This window comes from Coffea arabica, chromosome 2e, assembly GCF_036785885.1.
Source record: "Coffea arabica cultivar ET-39 chromosome 2e, Coffea Arabica ET-39 HiFi, whole genome shotgun sequence".
Classification (NCBI taxonomy): domain Eukaryota; kingdom Viridiplantae; phylum Streptophyta; class Magnoliopsida; order Gentianales; family Rubiaceae; genus Coffea; species Coffea arabica.
This window is the reverse complement of record NC_092313.1, coordinates 5,720,497-5,741,889: the sequence shown is the minus strand read 5'-3', so window position 1 is coordinate 5,741,889 and position 21,393 is coordinate 5,720,497. Positions and strand designations below refer to the sequence as shown.

Genomic DNA, 21,393 nt, shown 5'->3' with positions numbered 1-21,393 from the left:
GGCGGTGATTCTAGAGAATTAGAAGTTTAGAAAACTCCAAGCTTGCATTTGGCACAAGACACGCGTCAATTTTGCGAAATCAGGCATTACGGGCACAAAATCAGCAAAAACCAACACAAACCAAGGGGCGATCTGATAACTTTGACAATGTCGTTTGCTCCAAGTCTCGAATAACTGCAGACAAATGACTAAGTATGATCGGTATTTCGGTTAATAGTAGTACACATCAATGCGAGATTCGCTAGCTGTTGAACATCCTCATCTGTTATCTGAGCAACCAAAGATATGCAACTTCCGCACAAAAGGTGTAAAACACCATTCCAAACGATAGTCATGAGGTGACACAAAAATGAAAGCACTTTTTTGCTAACGATTCGAAAGGGCAACATCGGAATATATGCCCAAGTTCCCATCACCAAAGAGGACTTCGAAGTTGCACCAGCAATCTATCGACACACAAACTTCCGTGCTTAGCTTCCAGCTGCTGTTGGTACAGCAACTGGCTTAGAGTCTTCAGCCTTTTCGTGCTCCTTGTTAAGCATCTGCAAAAACGCAAGGGACACCCCAGTCAGCGACATCAGAAAGCATAAAATTAAGGAATGAATAATGACCTCAAGGACAACTTGTAAAGAAGGGCCCTTAAATGTTCACGCTACAAGTTCTAGTGACGTATTAATGTCCCAACGTGATCAAGTACAACAATACTGATCAAGCAGGCAATAACACAAAGAAAATGGAATCTTACCTTGTTGTTGATCAAGTTATGTAGAGCAATTACGCTTCTTATAAGGGAAGAAAGGTATATAACCAGCATCATATCATTTGTTTTTACTGCAAAAGAAAGGAACAACATCAACCAATACTCAATTTTTCCTTTGGATTCTGGGGGTGGGGTTCCATAAAAGTAAATGTCTCAAAAGTATAAAGCAAATTCAATATGAAGGATGCCAAATTTACCTGCAAATGCTTTTATTAACTCAGCCACATTGAGATTCGGAAGTAGGTTGAACACATCCTATGAGAAGGACTGAGAGCATTAGACAAAGGATCTAGAAGAGGCAACTAACAAGATACATTCAGCTCTTCATCTAGCTGGATTTCAAAGCATATTTTCAAATGCACAGACATAAATGAACCAATCCCAAATCCAATAAATGGATCACCGCACTCAATAATTGATAGATATGACTAGTAAATTAATCCCCACCCTTCTTGGAACTGAACTGAGATCCCAAGTTACAAGAGCTAGGCTTTAATACCTTGGTCAATGGACTTGCTAAACCACATCACTAGGAAAAAAAGGTATTAAAAAGGAAATTAATTAATCATAAGAGAAAATTTCTGCATTCCAACCTTTTTCAAACTATAAACTAAGGCACAATCATCTATCTGCAACCCCTATGCTAACGCAAAGTTGTAGATCCATGCATCTCAACTTATCTTTAAAATTTAGCATAACAATGTAGAACAAGGCATTGTGGTTAATGTTTGCTTGAACAAACACAAAGATGCTACATTTGGTTAAAGAATTTCATCCAAGGGAGTACTACCTGTCTGTCGAAAGAGATAATTGAAACTAATATGCATGAGATGTTTAAATTGCTAAATTCTACACTTAATGAGGTTTAGTCTATTGTTCAATTGGGAAAGCCACCACACACACTGTCCTATATAACGAAACTCAACTGAAGGTTATCAATCATCCAACCTGCAAATGATAGAGAATCTCATGGTTTAAAGGTAATTTCTCATCAATAACATTGTCAAGATAGCTGCGAATCTCTTGAAGTCGTGCATCCAATCCCTTTAACGCAGTGAGTTTACCTGACACCTAGATAGACAAAAAGATGACCATTATTATCTTCTAAAATGATTCTAAAGGAATTAGAATTCCAGTATTCTCGTAAGTATCGCATGTAATAAAATCAGAATGCCAAGAACCTCAGTTGCAAGGGTACTAATTGTTGTGTCCTTAACATCCCTAAGCAAGTGTTCAACTCCTGCTCACAAGCAAGATGAGAGGTAAATGCAGAAATGTTAGACCCTAGCTGATAAAGGGGGAAAAATGGAAACAAGATCCCAAGTATATCAAGCTTACCGATTTCTTCAACTTCATGAGCAGCAATTTCAGAAGGCACATGGACAAACACCTTCTGACTTTTCTGGGTTGCATTCTGCAAACATACCCGACAACAGTTGAACAATGAAGAATAACAAAATCTCATTTTTGTTCAATTCATACTTAAATAACCATGTATGCATACCCTAATTGGCAGGGATAAGGGTCCATACTACAAGTTATTTTAGTCAATTAGGCAACAATAGAACTCCAACACTAAACAGCAACAGATAGGACCTACCTCTTTAACCTCCTCAACAGCATAGTAGGCTTTGGTAGGTATTCCCAGTTCCTTGGGCTGGACATCAATTATGACTAGGACAGGTGTTGGAACATAGCTGCAGTGTAAAGGACAGCACATCAGAAGTAGACGGCGTGGACTTTTAATATGCTTACAGGCACACTAACCTAGAAAAGAAGTTAAGAATAGAACCTCTACCAATCTAACTTTGATGCATCTCGGGGACAAAAGCAGATGTGTCAGTTCAAGTGAGAGCAGGTGACAAACACTTAGCCAACAACTACTGTGAGAAAATAACATACCACAAAGTTCACATAGAACTCATGATGCAAGTTTGGCAGGGTGGCTATGCCAGATCAAACATGACAAAGATGAGTGACAAAGTCACGACGGATATAATTGAACAGTAAATCATCAATCACTATACCAGAAGGAGAGTGGACGGCAGGACAACGATGTTTGATGGTAAGTCTTAAACATAGAAAACATTCTACCATTTCAGGGCAACAAATGTACATAGAATAAAGATGATCTTACGCATTGAAAATCCCATGAATATTCAGGTCATTTTCCCGTAGTTTTGGACCAGTACTGTACCAGCCAACGACATGCTCCTTGGCTGAAAAACAAATATGCGTCACTCAAAACATAGAGAGTGGAAAATGTATGCTAGACCCAAACAAACAGCAAATAAGAAACTATGTGCACAAAAGAATAAGGTCAATACCATTAATTCTCCGAAACATGGAAAACATTGATTCATGATAATTATGGTCAAGGAACGAAATGCTGGGATCCTTGTCTTCTTCTTCAAAAGGAACTGCACATTTCAGACAAAGATTTCAGCTACACCATAAGGGAAATCATCAAGAATCAACAGCAACTGTGATAATGGGACTTAGGTTCTGACTGTTAAAGATTCAAAATCACCAGACCCACTCCAGCTTGAAAAACCAAAGAGGATGATTTGAACAGGAGAATTCCTATTGCTGGTTTCAAGTTTGAATGAGAAACAAAGTTCCCATAGGTGCTTATATTGAAGCAATTGTGTCCAATCAAAAACACATTGACAGTAAGATTCCACAATTGCTAGTGCAAATTCTGATCATAGGACATGTTTCTTGAGTATATTTTTTTGGAGAATTTCACAAGCCAACTGCAAAATCCTTCTCCAATTGCTGGACGGAGAATGATGTCTTATACTCTTAAGACACACTTAACAGCTATTTCCATGCTTACATTTACCACTAACAAGTCTCTCAGCAATGCCTAGTAAAGCCAAAGAAGTCATAAGCCCTAACTCCACAGCTAACAAGGTACCAAAACCTTATTTGTTTTGCTGCTCTTATGCATAGATAACAAATGTTCCAATGTCCCCTACAGCCATTGTCGAAGTCAGTACTCATATGCCAGCAGCCATTAAAAAAAAAAATTGAAGAATCCTGTATTTTTGCTCTTTCCAAAGCAATGAAGCTTAATCAACCGGGGGGAAAAATTGAAGAAGTATAAACGTTCAGAGTAAACTAACAGTAACAGCACCCAATTAAGCTGAAGCACTGAGAAGCTACATACTACAGTCACCGAGCTTTAAGCCAATCGGAAACAAAGCTCAAAGAAAAAACTCCACTATATTACATCTACCAAATATAATTGCCACCACTAAATAGCAGAAGAAATGAAAGGGCAGCATAATTGTCTAGCCCAACGCTCTTTAGATTCAACAATTATTATTACTATTATTATTTTTGCAGCATAGGTCGTTATTTGTAATTCATCGAAGCTTAAACCCTTCAATAAACCCACAAAAAGTACCATTTCTTCAAAATTATTATCTGCAATTGCCCCTCAACAATCTCCTTCTTTGCCCATAAATAATAAAAAAAAATAATGCCTTAAACCTAAATCTCAAAAGCCAATGTTACCTCATCCTACACCTCAACGACTTCCTTTCTTCCAATATATCATTAACTTCCCAATAAAACTAAATAAATTAAACAAAAGCTGGTCAAATTCAAAACTTTAAATGGGTAAAAAAGAAAAAGAGAAGATTATCAGATCTGGAACCTGCATAGGAATTGGTGACGTCAACGGTGCCCCTGAAAGAAGTGCCGAGCAAAACCCCAACGACTCGTTTCTTGGTGTCCCGAGCCACTCTGTTGTAATGATCCACTATGCTAAGCAGCACCAGTGGATGCACTACCACTTTCTCGATCGGCCGCGCTGATATCTGCTGCGATTTTATCACATCCATTCTCTTTTCTTTTCTTTCTCGCTTTTCGCTCTTTCTCACCCAAGAAAAATACCTGTTACTACTATTACTAAACCAAATTTTCAATTGCGAAAATTGTCAGATTAATTTCAAATCCCAACAGAAACTAGTCTGCCTATTGGAGGAGGAGTTCCCGGGATATAATATAAAGAGAGTTTCTTGAAGGAGGAGGCAAACGGCCAACAGGAAAAAAAAAAAAAAAAACAAATAGACCTACCCTTTTGTTTTGCACTTTTTCTCGTTCTTTTCTTTGTTCACAATTCACGCTGTCTTCAATTTTTTAACTTCAACGTGGGCAGGATCTATTTTAGGTCTATAGAGAAGGTGGGCCTTAAAAAGATAAAGTGATGGGTTAGGCCTCCTTTTGCTTGGTAGTATCTCCGGTGAAGGTGTTGGAAAGTGCAAATTTCTTATATCTTTCCCGAAAAAGGGCCAGTTTGAGGAGCTTCCTGAGAGTCTTGTGAATTAGTTGGACCAATTATATATCCGGACCAATTAAAGCAACACAGGTGCCAGAGATTTTAGGGCCAACGATGGGTTGGGTTAGCCCAAATGATGTGGGCCACATGGGAATATTCCTGGGGATGAGAGGAGAGCGGGATCGGAGCCATGATGAGAGTTGAATGCTTGAAGCACGGCCCAATATAGTAACTAGGAATTCTCGCACAACGATGTAGAAAATAAGTGTGTTCACGGGTCGGATATCTGACCCGTGAACCAAAATATTGACCTGGCTCATAAACATGGGTCAGTTATTTTTCTACGATTTATATCTGCATCTGCTATTGCAAATATTCGAATTTTCATATTATGCGGATCGGATCAATCGGATAACTGATTTGTATTTAATTTTAAAAAAAATTTTAAATAAAAAAACTTAAAGACAAAATGAAATTTAAATGTATTTGAGTTTCAAAAATATCATATAAGCGGTATGTTGTACTTACATGTGAGTTTTTAGTCGAAATTAATCTTTTGTTATTGCAATATAAAGTAACTTCCATACTTTTTTTATTGTGATTCAAATAAATAAGATTAAATATTTCATTTATAATTTTTTATCCGTAAACTATATCACAATATGTTTGAAAACTAAACACCTTATACAAAGAAGCTTGTTTTGGAAGAGAACGTAAAAATAAAAATAAGAAACAAAAGATAAAACTATTATAAATTAGTGGATTTAATGTATAAAAAATTCTAAGATAATAAAAAATAACGTGTGGATCGAATCAAATCTCCACGGATCAGAAAAATGATATCCCGGTTCATACAACTCTTTGACTTGGATGTGACCCAATCCGTATACGATTCAGGGGTCGGATTCAGGTCTAATCATTGGGTTTTTTGGATCATCGAGCCGAGTTGCATGCACAAAAGAAACCCCTACACTAGATCATTCGATTCACATCTGGACGGTGTTAGGGAGAAACACCTCGAGAGAATCCACCAAAAAGCTTAATATGCAAGTCAGGAACCCAACACTCTGATCCAAAAACTTAACATATTAGGTCTCGGACCCTTACTTTACATATTAACTGCTCTGTATCTATCTCTCGGACCAATATGGGACTAACTCTTTACTCATGAATCTAACAAATCTCCCCCTTCATGAGAAACTCCCACATTAAACCCAAATTTACAAGCCCTTCTTCGACCCTATTTTAATACTTAATGCAAGTCCACCTTTATCACTAAGGTCACCTCTTCTCCCAAACATGGACCCATTTTTCTTCAACATTCAAACTGCATTTTGGACCCCTGCCAAACCCATGACGCACTGGTCCAACACCAACCAAATTCCTTGGCACTTCGATCCACCATCAAGGCCAATTTTTCTTCAACATTCAAACTGCATTTTGGACCCCTGCCAAACCCATGACGCACTGGTCCAACACCAACCAAATTCCTTGGCACTTCGATCCACCATCAAGAAGAGAATTTCACCGGTCCAACTCCGAGAAAAATTCACTTGCCCATGAGTAGCCCAATCTCATAACTTGAAACTCTGATACCAATTTGTTAGGGAGAAACATATCGAGAGAGTCCACCAAAGAGTCCAATATGTAAGTCAGGAACCCAACTCTGATCCAAAAGCTTAAGTTATTAGGTCTTGGGCCCTTACTTACATATTAACCGCTTTTTTTCCATCTTTCGGATCAATGTGGGACACAACCCTTTACTTATGAATCTAACAAATCTCTCCCTTCATGAGCAACCCCCACATTAAAGTTAAATTGATAAACCCTTTTTTTTTTAGCCTACTTTAGTACTCAATGCAATCCGACCTTTATCACCAAGGTCACATCTTCTCCCAAATATGGACCACTCTTCTTCAACATCCAAACTGCATTTTGGACTCCTGCCAACCCTTGATTCTTTGGTTTAACGTCAACCGGACCCTCTGCCAAACCATGGCACACTTGGGCCAACACCAACCAAATTTCTTGGCACTTCGGTCCACCATCAAGAAGAGAATTTTCACCAGTCCAACACTGAGAAGAATCCACTTGCCCATGAATAGCCCTGTCTCATAACCTGAAGCCCTGATACCAATTTGTTAGGGAGAAACACCTCGAGAGAATCTACCAAAGAACCCAATATGTAAGTCAGGAATCCAACTCTGACCCAAAAGTTTAAGCTATTAGGTATCGGACCCTTACTTTATATATTAATCGCTCTTTATCTATCTCTCGGATCAATGTGGGACTAACCATTTACTCGTGAATCTAACAGACGGTTATGTCTCATGGTTCACTGTAGTAGTCTACAACAGCATTTTCAATTATAGAGAACTTCCATAATTTCAGGTACTTAGGATCCCTTTGGGATTGGGTGACATATCAAAAATCACTTAATTAGTAGAACTTTTGATTAAAGTATTTATCAAGTACTTTTTCTATTTGATACTGTGTAATTTGAAATTTCTAAAACATGTTTATCTATTCATTTAGTTCAAAATTTATAATAAAAGTATTAAAAGTTAATTTTTTTTATTTTTTAGAACATAAAAGCTGCTTTAAAAGCATCAATATTGAGCTTATGTCAGAAGTATTTTATTGGCAAAATACTATACTCCTAAATTCAAGAAATGATACTTACCAAACACGTTAAAAATGCTTTTGTAATTTTTTAGCAAAAGCACGGCAACTCCAAGCAGGGGCTTAATATCATAATGTTGGAGACTCCTACTGTTTCTAAAAATGGTAAAAGCATGTAAAAGTTTAAAAACGGCATTCATAGGTCAAATATATTTCAAGTTGTCGGCTCAACAGCTTGATTCTTGATCAATAGTTACTAGTAGTCGAGATACATCGAATCCGTGTACAACTAAAATTTTTTTTTTTTAAAGATAATCATTGAAATTATTTTTGTGAGAATTGATTTTATACTTTAATAGTACATGTGTAGAAAATTAACCAAAATAAAATGTGCAAATAGATATTTATTTCGTAATGGATAGTTACGAGGAAAGAAACAGAGGAGATATGGTGGTAGATAGTTATGAAGATTAATTTAAAAAAATCATAAAGGGATAAATTTTAATCTACAGGAAAAGGTTCCTTCCTCCTTTATATATAGTATAGTATAGACTCTACAATATTTTTGATGTGGTTCACATTAGTAGCTAGCCCCAAAAAAATGCATAATAAATTTCCAAAGATGCACAGTAGGACCAATAATAAATACCTAGCTAGCAGGCAAATGAACGTACCTGGCTCGCAAAAATTTCCAAGTTAGATTGTGTGGAGCGGCCAAGAAGCTTCATGTGCAAGAAGAACTAATTCATGCAACCGTAAAAATTCTACATGGAAACATATTTGATTGTGGAAAAATATGACTGTTGTATAAGCCAGTCTGCAAATCTGGTCACCTATTCCTCTTTTCGGCACTGCAAATGCAGACGCGATAATGTAGGATAGTGTACATTATCCAGACGGGTGCACTACCGACCAATCTGATCGGGCAGGCAGTGGTTCAGTTTCCATCATCTCCTACACCCAGTTTGCTTTTAGATTAAAATAGTAGTGTAGAATATATAGATAAAAAAGTGACTATTAAAAAAAAAAAAGAAAAAATGCAGACGAGATAATTCATGGACACGAAAGGAAGCAAAGAACGTGGGCATACTAAAATGTGAACATTTCCAGAGTCCAAAAAGATTACAATCGTACAAGGAAAGATGATAACTTCCAGGAGGTAATGTCATCTTGATAATGGGAATTATCATATTCACTGACTACCGTCGTGTATGCTTGGTGAAATTTTCGGCTGCGTTTCCTCGATTCCCGTGCAGTTGTTTTCATTATTGTCCACTGCTCTTAATATTACCACTTACACGAAATGCAGACATTGAAAATGCATTCAAGAGAAACGAACATTAATATTCGGAGTACATTAATATTCGGAGTGGGAGGAAGAGAAACAGATTAATCAGAATTAACTTAAAGGACAAGTTATGGGTATACTCTAGTCTATTTTATTTATGCTGTTGAAACAACCTAAGATGAAATATCGTTTCTTGATTCCTCTGATTCTAAAAGAAGAAAAGGAAAGTCAGTGATCATCGACTAAGGGCGTCAGTTTGACTGATCTCTGGTTCCTGGCATGGCATACTCTTTGTTTGTTTTTTCTCTCGAAGCTGACAATCTTGGGAGAATAAGCGGCCAAGTCCCATTTTCCATGCATTCACATACGTGCATGTGGAAATAAAATAAAGATTCATATATCCGGCAGAGTAACCCCGGGAGTAAAAGAAAATAAAAAACCAAAAGTTGCATGCAAAGGAGAATGTCGAAGCATTTTTGAATTTTCCAAGCTCCGACCTAGTGATCAATTATCTAGAGCTACGTGCAGGCATTTTACAGCTATAAATTAAATACAGTAACATAAAACTTTCAAGCCACACAATTTTCTTGTTTCCGTCCTGCAACAAATTTCATATGCATGCGTGCTACTTAACCTTGCCTTCTCCAAATGCCATGTTACAATAATATTCATCCATAACCTAGCTAGCTAAACATGTGGTTAAACCGTGACAGAAGTCCCAGCTGGAGATAATTAATTAGGAGATTTCTTTACAAGGAGCTAGCTTAAACGAAGATCCAGGGTTGGATGGTCCATCTCTGCTCCCATCCCGTACGAAAACGACGCAGTCCCTTTGCAATCGTTTGCGAAGAATCTCAGCTGCTTCTCTGCCTCTGATTCAGTACCGAATGAGTTCAACGGAAACAACTGCAAAGTCTCTATCACTCTCTCAGGCTCTGAAATCTGATTTATCTCCGCAAAATCTGTCCAAAAATATACATGTATGTAGAAAAATAAATATTATGCACATAGGTCCTCCACAATATTTTTTTCCTGTACTTACTAATGAACACAAGTGCAAAGCAATAAATTCCAAGAAATGCTGTGCATGAATACGAGTGACTTACGTGTTATAGAAGAAGAATTCTTTCCTTGATAGTGATTTTCTTTTTGTTCATCAATTGAAACTCTGCGACGCTTCTGTCTTTCTCTAGCCTTGTGGTTTTGAAACCAGTAGAAGACATTCTTGCTCTCGATCTTACCATAGAAGCTTAACTGGGACGATATCTTTTGGATCTGGTCGGTGCTAGGGGTTCGGAGGCCAGACCTAAAGAGGTCAGTAAGAACTTTCACTTGTTCTGAGGTTGGATTCCACCGCCCACACTTGGTCCCACCGCCACCAACATAGCCACCGCCTCGTGGCTTAATACAAAAGCCCTCATCCATTTTACTCAGTAAAACTTTTTCCAACTTAGCTTCTGGAACTCTGATCTTTCTTAGTGAACTACTTTTACTTGTGATCGGTAGCTTCTACACTCAAAAGAAGTTGTGGGCTCGTGTGCATATTATATACTACTAGTGGCAAAGTTGGCAAGACATGTTTATGTATACTTGTTTTTTATTGTCATAATTTCTTTTCGTTTTATTCAATTTGGCATCTAAAGTACAGAGCAGAATGAACCTTTTTTTAGGCCACACTGCTTTGATTTTAGGGAAATACGAGATAGGACTTTGAGGATTTGATGGAATTGTTTTTGTCTAGTTTTTTGTGTGGAGGGAGATAGACATGCTTAAAAGCTGCCACTATTCAAAATTTTGGTCCGCGAGCAGACAGGGAGGCGAGTCCTCAAAGTTTGCATTGAATTATCGGGACACTAACAATTGGGCATATAATTGCAATGCGAGTTTCGGACATGCTTAGATAGATAATTCAAGTGTTCAATACTTACTATCACTTCAATGTGAACTTATTGCAAAGATTATTTCTCTGTCTTCTTATTTACTCCCCGTCCCACTTTGATAATCCTGTTTTCCTTTTTCGTCTGTCTCAAATTATAGTCCACTTTCCAATTAAAGAATGTAGTTGTATTTTAATTTTTCTAAAATACCCTTATTCAATGTAAGTTGTTGTTACTATAAACCTACCCCATTTAATGAGAGTTGATTCTTTTTTTACCATCAATTTAAGTTCCCATAAAGTTGTACTCTAATTAATGTGAGGGTATTTTAGGAAAATAGTTACCTAAATTGATTATTCCAACGAAATTAACTACTTTTTCTTAAACTGTGTGAAAAAAAACCAGGACTATTAAAGTGGGACGGAGGGAGTATTGTTATTGTTGTACTCAACTACCTTAATCCTGAAAGAAAACATTAACAACAGCACTTTCAGATAACCCATCTTTTTCTTGCATTTCTTTTTAAATTAGTGAGTTACTTATAAGAAAGAAGTTACTCCAAAAAAAATAACGTATGAGAAAGATTAATTGAACAAATGAAATAATGCGCATAGGAACTTACACACCAAAACCCTCCACAAACCGAGTTGCTTCTTGGGATTTATGCAGTGTCCTTTTGTTGCTCGTGGTTAGTGTTTAGTTAGCTAATCCAATAGGACAAACCCACAAGGACATGCAAATAATCCAAGTTTAATTCTTAAACTATTCTATTGCTATGCTAAAGATCATACTGGCAGAGAAGGCTGATGGTGGTGAAAGTCAAAGTTCACATTGTCTGATCCTAGTTGGATGCTTTTGATCACTGACATGGGTACTGAGTTGAGCTGACCATGCGAAAGTTCAGTCAAAAATTGTTTGGATATGTATAGTAGACCTTCTTTTTAGAGTTGTGTGGGAAGGATCAGAGGACATAAAGCAACAAAAATTGAAATTTGAGAGGGACTACTCACTGGAATTTAAGAAGGGAACCGAATTGGCTTTTCCTGTGTCTTCTGGCTCCTGTCTTAGGTTAACAATTTCTTTTCCTCAGTGAAGTTACTAGCATGCTTTTAGTTTTAACGAACTTGCGAAACTCATTGAGATTTCTGTTGTTGCAAATCCAGTACAAATTAGGTTAGCTTAGTTTGTTGTTAGGAATTGTATTATTTCAAGTGATGTTTATTCTTTCACATTCATTTATATTGTCGAGGAGTCAATCATGGAAAGCATGCAAATCTCTGCCGAAAAATTTCAATTTTCAACCTCAGTCTCTGGGTTGCAAAAGCAGTCATAAAGCCTCAGCACTGCAAGATTGAAAAATGATCCAATATCCAAGAAAAATAAATTAATGGCAAAATTATGAACTTTGGCATGGAATGTTAGGTTATTGTCAAATATTTGCTCCAAGTGGAAAGAGATAGTACTAGTATTTGAATGAATGACCATATTGGCCATTAACCCCCTACTATACTGCAAAGCTTCACTTTTGAAGAGATAAAATCGCCATATTCAATAAACAGTAAAGTAGCAGATGAATTCATGAAAATGGTGCAATATGCTCATAAAATCAGAGGTACAAAGAAGAGGCAACCACAAAAAAAAAAATCCCCATTTTTAGGTCCGCAATCTATACCACCAACTTGTCCTTTATTTAATGTTCTCAACCATTCTTATCTGGACATCTTGTGTTGATTATATAGAAATCGAGACAGTAAACGGTCAACTGGTTGTGCACTTGTGCGTGCTTTCCGCAATTCTCGAGAATGTTTGAACTCCAACCCATAGTTAAGTACGAATTTATTTGTCTCTTGGTGCTTGGCACTGCACTATTCTGCGTTCTAACTCCTAGGAATTTCACTAGATCTTAAAAGCATCATACATACATATAAAATTTTAATCCATCCCATCATGCATCATGGGATGGAAGTACACAACCAAAACACGATTATGGAATTGAAGCAATAGTAACCTCGATTAATTACCAGAAATTGCTTGCGATGTAAAATTATATATTTAGTTTCCCATATGTCTCCTAACCAAGAAGTAAGCTAACAATTCAATACAGAAGCACTAAAGAATTTCAGTTCCTTTCCTAGCTTTGCTATCTTGTTTCCAGATTTTGTTCCCCCCGGTCAAATTCAAAACAAGAAAGCTAGCAAAAAAAAAAATTTTTTTTTTTTGTTGACACATTTTTAGTTTTGGTGTCCGCTCCACACTCAACGCCGAACTCAATGTCATTTTATATTGGGATAGTCATAGGAAAGATAGAAAGCTGAGATGGGAAAAAGCACCAAACGTCCGATTCACCTGTCCTCATCAATCCTCCAAATAGGTACGGCCACACTTATCTTTCATCCCAACTCAAAAGAAAAAAAGAGGGCTTTCTTTGAAGGTTTTGCCGTTTTGGGGGCGTAACTCATTTCTATACGGCTCACAAAATCAAGGAAAATATATGTTTTTCAGTGAGATTCGAGCAGGTCCGCCATTGCCAGTTAATAGTGTAGACTGCAGGTGCATACCTATCGGTTAAAATGAATCGATCCATGCAAATGCGAAGCACAGGAGGGGAAGCGTATTAAAATAACAAAGAGGCACGCGTGAAATCTAGGCCGCCCTAATTTCCGTCATTTTCTTTCTTGTCTCCACTATCTTTGTCTGGACTCGGTGATGGAAGCTCTAACAACACCCATTTTCGCGACACCATTATTACAAGGTGGAGAAAAACCTCTTGTAACTTGCAAGAAGCCCCCAATCATAGGTCCGGAGAGCTACGGAGGAAGCAGGTTCTATTTCATTAATAACCTTTCTGCCTCATGCCCTCATGCGACGACAGCAGCAACGTACACTTTTTAGGTTTCTTCCATTTCCTTTACCTTTTGGCATTGGAAATTGCTTGAACTCCGATCAAAAGTTTCAAGACACTAATCACTTTCCAGCCATCCTACTTCAGTCTCGACCATATGCTCGTGGCTTAATTGTATTGGCTCGTTTCAAGATAGCAAAGCATGTTGGTTCTAATCAAATCCTTGTGACGCCCGTTCTCAGCGGGCTGAAAGCAACTTAATTAGGTCAACCAACTAGTTTAACTTCTCCTGTCCTTTGCTCTCTTACTTTTTTTTTTCTTTGCATCTCACAAACAAAAGAAAAAAGCCCTTATAATCATGCATGTTTTGTGGTCCTCCCGACTTGAGAGTTGCGGCACCAGACTTTTGCGAAGGAGGGAAGAATGCAATTTTAGTCTTCAAAATTTGGCTTGTACTAAGTTGGTTTTCAATATTTCGGTCAAAATAATTGTAGTCTTTTGAGTATTCAATTTCGATCGAATTAGGTCTTATTGTTTTGATCTTAGTAATATAGTCTTTAAAGCATATTAATTGACCAAACTGGTGGCTAATATTTTGTAGGATCTGAGAAAATTTATGAGTATAATAAATAAGTTACGGAAGCATAAAAAGTTGAATTTACCACTGGAATAAAAGCATGTATTCTGCACGTGCTGAATTTATTTATTTTTTGTACTTTTTAATAAAACAAATTAAACATTATAATTTGTACCTACAGTTTTGTATATCTTTATGTAAAAGTTACAAATTAGCATCATTTCGTCAAAAGTGAATATCGTGTACTTATTTTATTATTTTTTAGACTTTTTTATTTTTAGAGTTTTCCAATAATTTCTATAGAAATTTCAAGCATTTTTATATTAGGTTAATAAATGTTGTTAGATTTCACAAAGAATTAAGAACCAATTTGGTCAATAATATACTTTAGAAACTATATTTGTTTAGATCAAAACATTATTAAAGACTGATTTTCTCAAAGTTAAATATTTTAGGACTAACTTTAGTTTGGCGAAAAATTGAGGACCGATTTTGGCCGACCCCCAACCTTTGAGGATTAGAAGTGCATCTTTTCCCTCGCGAAGGAAGTATAGGAAGATCGTGCAAACTTTCCACTCAGGGGGAACCACTCTTACAAAATGAGAGCCTAACAAGTGGTACCAAACACTACAAAGACACCGAATTGCTATTTTAAGCGAAACATAGGGTAAAAGCAACATGAATCAGATGTGCGTTCTAAATCATACAACTCACTATCCCCACCCACATGCATAGCATACAAAATTTCATATTTCGAATGTCCTTTTTTTGGGGCATGGATAAGAGCAGGGAACATCATGGCTTCTCCTTTAAGAGCCAGTAGAACGTTAGAAGGAAGTATCCTAGAAAAGGTTGAACCACAGAAGCAAAAAGAGAGGGAGATACAAGAGGGAGTAGGGGTAAGGAATCAGGAAGCTAGGAAGAATATTAGTAAAGTGAATACAGTAGGAGATATGAAAAATGATGAGAAGAGTAAGGAGCAAAAGGAGGAGCAAAAAACAAAGGAAGTTGAAGAAAAAACAAGAAAAATTGAGGGAGTAGGGAGGGAGGAGGAAGTTAGTGGAGGTATGAAGGGACGGAATGTGAAGGAGAATAAGGAGAATGTAGAACCAACAGAAAAAGAAGATGAAAACAAATTAGCACTTGCAATAGTCCAGGTAATGGAGACGGATGAAGGTGAAGAAAATAGGGATTTGAGTAAAAATGTGGGACAAGGGGTTGAGGAGAACCAACTACACACGGTGAATAGACAAGATAGAAATGCAAGAGGAGGAGTACAGGATAGGAAAAGGCCATGCGTCACAAGAAAGCCGCTGGCTGATATCACAACTGAACTGGGAAAGCCCAAAATGAGAGGTAAGAGGAAAATGACAAGTGACAATCAGGGAGGTAGTATGATGGAGATTGATGTGGCAGAGGAGCAGAAACCAAAAATGATGAAACTGGGGGAGATTTTGCAAATACAACTAGGGGCAATGGAGGCAAGCCCAAGAAAGCCTCCACAGTGTAAATGAGAGTTGTGGCATGGAACTGTCGAGGTGCCGGGAGCCCCTTGATAATTCCCCAACTCAAGGAGGTAATACGCCTCCACTTTCCAGAGGTAGTGTTTTTATCAGAAACGAAAAATCAAAAAAGAGTTATTGATAGTATCATGAAGCAGATTCGTTTTGACCATAATGTAGTAGTAGAACTAATAGGAAGAGCTGGTGGTCTAGCTATGATGTGGAAAAAGGAAGTAAAAGTACTACAGCTTCATACTTCAGAATGCTCAATCAAGCTTAAGGTCTATGATGAGGAAGTAAAAGAAGAATGGTGGTGCATTGGTGTCTATGCAAGTACGGATGATGCTACCAGAAGAGTACAATGGGAAGGGCTGGAGGAAAGAATGAAGTTGTGGGGGAATAGATGGATTTTGTTGGGGGACTTCAATGATATTCTATCAAATGAAGAAAAATTGGGGGGGGGGTAGGAAAAGAAGTGAGGGTAGTTTTAGATGCTTCAGAAACTTTATACAGAAAGCTAACCTGGTAGACATACATTTTGAAGGCAACCCATGGACATGGAGTAACCAATGGGAGAATGAGGGGGAGATTAAACAAAGGTTGAATAGATGCCTGAGTAGCACAGGATGGTTCCAAACTTTTGGGGATGCAATCTGCAAACATGTGGAAAATGAGGCTTCTGACCACTCAATGCTGGTGCTGTCTACTATACCAGCCCAAAAGAAAATGAAAATAAGATTTGTCTTCGACCAAGTCTGGGCTCAGAGCCAAGAAGCAGAAGGGGTAGTGAGGAAGGCTTGGGCAGAACCATAGGTTGGCTAAAAAATGTTCAAGATTACTAGGAAAATTAGAGAGTGTCGGATAGCTCTTCTAAGTTGGAATAGACTGAATAAAAAAAATGCAGCTACACAGATTAATGAGATAAAAAGGAAGATACAGGAACTTAAAGAATCTGAAGTTCAGGGGAAAAAAAGGGAAATGGTTGAATTGAAACTAAAGTTAAGTAGTGCCTATAAAGCTGAGGAAATCTTCTGAGCACAAAAGGCAAGAAGCAAATGGCTAAAGGAAAGGGACAAGAATACAGCCTATTTTCATGCTTGTGTGAAGACAAGAATGAAACGAAATCAGATAACCAATTTGCAGAAAGGAAATGGAGAATGGTGTTCGGATAATCAACAAATCATCCAGGAGGTTTGCAGGTACTATGAAGACATGTACACCACATCTCAGCCAGGGGACATGGAAGAAGTGCTAGAAGGGGTGTCAGTATCAATTACAAGCAGACTAAATCAGACGTTGATACAACCTGTGGAGGAAGATGAGGTTAGAGCAGTCGTGTTCGCCATGACACCCTTATTTTTTCAAAGATACAGGAATGATATTAAAACTGATGTGGTGTCTGCTATTCAAAGTTTTCTGAGCAATGGCCATCTTTTAAAGAGCATTAATGAGACTAGCATAACCCTCATTCCTAAGGTAGAAAACCCTATATCTCTGGCAAACTATAGGCCTATCAATCTTTGTAATGTGCTCTATAGAATTATAGCAAAAATTTTGGCCAATAAACTGAAAAAAGTTATCGCCTTGTGCATTAGTTCTTCTCAATCTGCTTTCGTCCCTGACAGACAGATTGTAGATAACATCATTTTGGTCCATGAAATCATGCATTTTTTAAAAAGCAAAAGAAAAAGGTTCTGATGATGGAATGAAAATTTGTGGGCAGAATAATGTTAAAAATGGGGTTCTGTCCTATTTTTGTAAGATGGATTATGAGCTGTATGTCTTCTGTGACCTATTCTTTCAACTTTAATGGGGAGAGGGTGGGGTACGTGAAGCCTAGTAGAGGTATTAGACAGGGGAATCCCTTATCCCCCTATCTTTTCTTGTTCTGTTCGGAAGGTTTGTCTAATCTCATGGCAACGACAATTGAAAATAGGCAGATTACAGGCCTCAAACTGAGTAGGAATGAACCAGTGCTATCCCATTTATTCTTTGCAGACGATTCTTTATTTTGTTGTAAAGCGCACCCACAGGAAGCTAGAGCCATGCAAAGGATAGTTGCAAAATATGAATTAGCCTCAGGACGGTGCATTAACTATGACAAATCTGCTGCTTTCTTTAGCAGAAATTGTAGCAGACAACAGAGAAAGCAAACATGTGAAAAGATGAACAACATCAAGGAGGCAAATAGTGGCAAATACTTGGGACTTCCCCTAGTGATAGCAGCATCAAAAAAGCAAGTCTTCGCCCACATTGTTGATAAAGCAAAATCCAAAATGCAGGGATGGAAGCACAATTTACTCAGCTATGCAGGAAAAGAGGTACTTCTTAAGTCGGTCATAATGACATTACCAAATTACACAATGTCATGCTGCAGGTTGCCTAAAGGACTTTGTACTGAAATATGTGGTCAAATGGCAAAATTCTGGAGAGGCCAAAATGAAGAGGAAAGAAAAATGCAATGGATAAGTTAGAAGAAAATTACACAGGTGAAAGGAAATGGAGGCCTGGGTTTTAGGGATTTAGAGCACTTTAATAGTGCGTTGTTAGCAAAGCAACTATGGAGGATATTGATGCAACCATACCTATTAGTGAGCAGAGTGCTGGGAGCGAAGTACAAAATAACGCAAACAGGCTGGGATGGAGAAGCTCCAAGGAACGCATCATGGGTGTGGAAAAGTATATACAGCTCTGGATTGGTGCTACAAAAAGGAATTAGAAAGAGAGTGGGAGATGGGACTACTATCAACATATGGAGGGACAAATGGATCATGGCATCACCAACCGGGAGAATAGCAACACAGAAACCTCCAGCTTGTGACTTGCAAACTGTGGCAGACTTGCTGATAGAGAGGGAATGGAATAAGAAGCTGATTGAGGAGACGTTCTCAGAGCAGGAAGCTTCACAAATATTACAGATGCCACTAAATTTGTTTCCCAGGAAGGATACGGTCTATTGAAAATACTCAAAATCAGGAAGTTATACTGTGAAGTCGGGATATGCATTAGAAAAGAAAGAGGTTAACCAAAGGAACACGAAAAATCATGGATAGGGAGGAACCAGCTACGCACAGCATAAAGGAAAAGTGTGGAAGAACTTGTGGGGTTTAAGGATGAAGCCAAAGATAAAACATTTCATATGGAGATGCCTACACAATAGTATTCCTGTAAATGAATTGATACACAAAAGAACAGGAAAAGGCTCTCCATTATGCAAATGTTATAGGGAGGGGGAGGAGACAGTGGAACATATGATTTTCTTTTGCAAAAATGCTGAACCTATATGGAAGCTGGCCCCAATATAATGGGACGGCTTATTTCAATGGAGATCAAATTTCTGGAGATAGTGGGAAGGTATATTAGAGGCAAGGAGCAGACAAAGAAGAGAAAACCACATCATCTTAACATCAAACATCATCTGGCAAATTTGAAAGGCAAGAAATGCTCGACAGTTTGAAGGGAAATATGGAGAGCACATGGCCATACTAGAAACTGCAAAAAATGAATGGCTGGAGTTCCAAGAGGAACAGATGGAAAATGATAAAAAACACAGGACATGAACAAGTTACCAAATGCAAAACCATCAATGGAGGCCACCAGACGCAGGGGGTAGTGAAGATAAACATTGATGCTGCGATTCCTACTAAATCAGCAGGAGCTGGGCTAGGAATGATAGCGAGAGATAGTTATGGAAACATTGTCCAAGCAAGAGGCATTAGAAAGTATAGCAGAAGTGGAGCTGAATTGGAAGAAGCAGACGCACTCCGACAAGGCTTGCTAATGGCTAGAGAAGCTGGATGGCGAAGAATTGAAATGCAAACTGATTGCAAAGCTGCCATTGAAACAATATACAAGATAGGCTTGGTTGAAACACCAATTGGCACAATCATGGATGATATTAGACTTTTGAGTGACATGTTCCAAGACTGTACCTTTTCTTTTGTGTATAGAGATGGGAATAGATGTGCTCATAAAATGGCACAATTTGTAACCAAACTTGTTTCCAAGGTAATATGGAAACAAAGTTTCCCCCTGTGGCTCAAAGAGAGTATACAGGAGGATAATAGGACCAATGTCCTTCTATGTAACTAAAATCTTGTATTATCAAGTTTATATATGTATAAGAAGAATACCGTTTGGAAAAAAAAATGTCTTTTTTTTGTTTTGTGTCAATTGGCACTTTCCTATACTACTCATGTTTCTGCACTCATTCTACTCTTACTCCTATACTAACTTTTTTTGTTTTGTGTGAATTAGCGCTTTCCTATACTACACATGTTTCTGCACTAATTCCATTCTTACTCCTACACTGACTTTTTTTTTGTTTTGTGTCAAGTGGCACATTCCTATACTAATGTTTCTGCACTAATTCTATTCTTACTCCTACACCGACTTGTCTAAGGAAGGATCCAATTGAGTCAGAGGAAATCGATAGAAATTAAACCACAAATATATTTGTATATCTTATATAATTTTGCAATTCAAAAAGTCTAACTAATTTAATTTGCGTATTAAATGAGAAAAATTTCACCAAATATAAAAAAGATTTCCAATATTTAAATAAAATAAAATCCTAAACAGTCAAAACAAAATAAACCTCCACAATTAGTAAGACAAGCTTGAATAAATGTATAAATAAGTCTTAATGACCTTAAAAGAACTATTCACATGCCAGCCCAGCCAAGCTCGTTTAGAAAAAAGCCCAATCTGATGTTTGAGTTCGACTTATTTAATTAAACCAACGAGCCAAACTTGAACTTATACGACCCAAAGGAAGGTTTTTGCGATGGCTAACAGCAAGGGACCGTTGGTTTCATATTTCTTACTTTCACAAATATTAGTAGCAATTTCATCTGACCTATATCTAAAATTAAGCCGACCACCGTATTACCTAGAGGTGTCAAAATGAGTGACTTGAGCGGGTTTGGATTGAGTAAAATGGGTAATGGGTATAAGTGAGTCAACCCATTTATACCTATTTAATTAGATGGATATAAATGGGTAAGTCAAAAAATGAATTGGGTAACCCAATTACCCATTTATAACCCATTTATTTTAATTTTTTGTAAATTCATTTAAATTCATTTTTGCAAATTAAGTTATCAATTTATACCGTTCTTTGTACCCATCATTAATTTTAAATATTTACTTATAATGTTCAATAATCCTAATTACCAATTTTTTTCATTTATACTCTATTTCACAAAATTACATATTATTTAATAATTGAATAATAAGAATATAAAAAATTGAACTAAGTACTATAAAAGTTAATATAAAAATTTAATCCAAAATTTTTGAACCCCTAACATTTTTTTCATATATAAATTTAAAATTTCATTTTCGAAAGATAAGAAAAGAGGCTCAAATTTATCATAAATTGGTAATGCCGAAAAATGAGCAAGTTAACAAACTAAGAGAAAATAAAATAATAAAATAAAACCAACAAATAATAATAATAATGAAACAAAAGTAGTTAACATCATGACAAAATGAAAAATTTAAAAAAAAAATGAGTGAGAAAAAGAAGAGATTTAGGGGAAGAGAATTCTAAATGGGTTAATTGGTTTTGATGGGTTACCCAATAATACCCATTTAATAAATGGATATTATTGGGTAACTCATTTATACCCATAT

General features: G+C 37.1%; 5 protein-coding genes across 5 annotated transcripts; 3 read left to right on the top strand and 2 right to left on the bottom strand.

Annotated features, from left to right (window-relative positions):
• Positions 1-100: 100 nt before the first annotated feature.
• Positions 101-4,903, bottom strand: LOC140036561 (26S proteasome non-ATPase regulatory subunit 7 homolog A). Its single transcript, XM_072078426.1, has 10 exons — positions 4,425-4,903; positions 3,088-3,180; positions 2,898-2,979; positions 2,361-2,457; positions 2,099-2,174; positions 1,942-2,000; positions 1,709-1,831; positions 958-1,015; positions 746-831; positions 101-542 (listed from the first exon to the last, which is right to left on the bottom strand). The coding sequence occupies exons 1-10, from the start codon at positions 4,609-4,611 to the stop codon at positions 471-473; spliced, it is 933 nt and encodes a 310-aa protein (XP_071934527.1). The 5' UTR covers positions 4,612-4,903; the 3' UTR covers positions 101-470.
• Positions 4,904-9,499: 4,596 nt separating this feature from the next.
• LOC113729715 (WUSCHEL-related homeobox 5-like) lies at positions 9,500-10,455 on the bottom strand. Its single transcript, XM_027253967.2, has 2 exons — positions 10,065-10,455; positions 9,500-9,920 (listed from the first exon to the last, which is right to left on the bottom strand). Exons 1-2 carry the CDS (start codon positions 10,381-10,383, stop codon positions 9,718-9,720), a joined length of 522 nt encoding a protein of 173 aa, XP_027109768.1. The 5' UTR covers positions 10,384-10,455; the 3' UTR covers positions 9,500-9,717.
• A 5,309-nt stretch (positions 10,456-15,764) lies between these two features.
• On the top strand, positions 15,765-16,569 carry LOC140037401 (uncharacterized). Its single transcript, XM_072081536.1, has 2 exons — positions 15,765-16,112; positions 16,270-16,569. The coding sequence occupies exons 1-2, from the start codon at positions 15,765-15,767 to the stop codon at positions 16,567-16,569; spliced, it is 648 nt and encodes a 215-aa protein (XP_071937637.1).
• Positions 16,570-16,869: 300 nt separating this feature from the next.
• Positions 16,870-18,716, top strand: LOC140037400 (uncharacterized). Its single transcript, XM_072081535.1, has 4 exons — positions 16,870-17,388; positions 17,480-17,532; positions 17,693-18,077; positions 18,246-18,716. The coding sequence occupies exons 1-4, from the start codon at positions 16,870-16,872 to the stop codon at positions 18,714-18,716; spliced, it is 1,428 nt and encodes a 475-aa protein (XP_071937636.1).
• A 541-nt stretch (positions 18,717-19,257) lies between these two features.
• LOC140037399 (uncharacterized) lies at positions 19,258-19,848 on the top strand. The gene has a single exon (XM_072081534.1). It carries the CDS (start codon positions 19,258-19,260, stop codon positions 19,846-19,848), a length of 591 nt encoding a protein of 196 aa, XP_071937635.1.
• Positions 19,849-21,393: the final 1,545 nt, after the last annotated feature.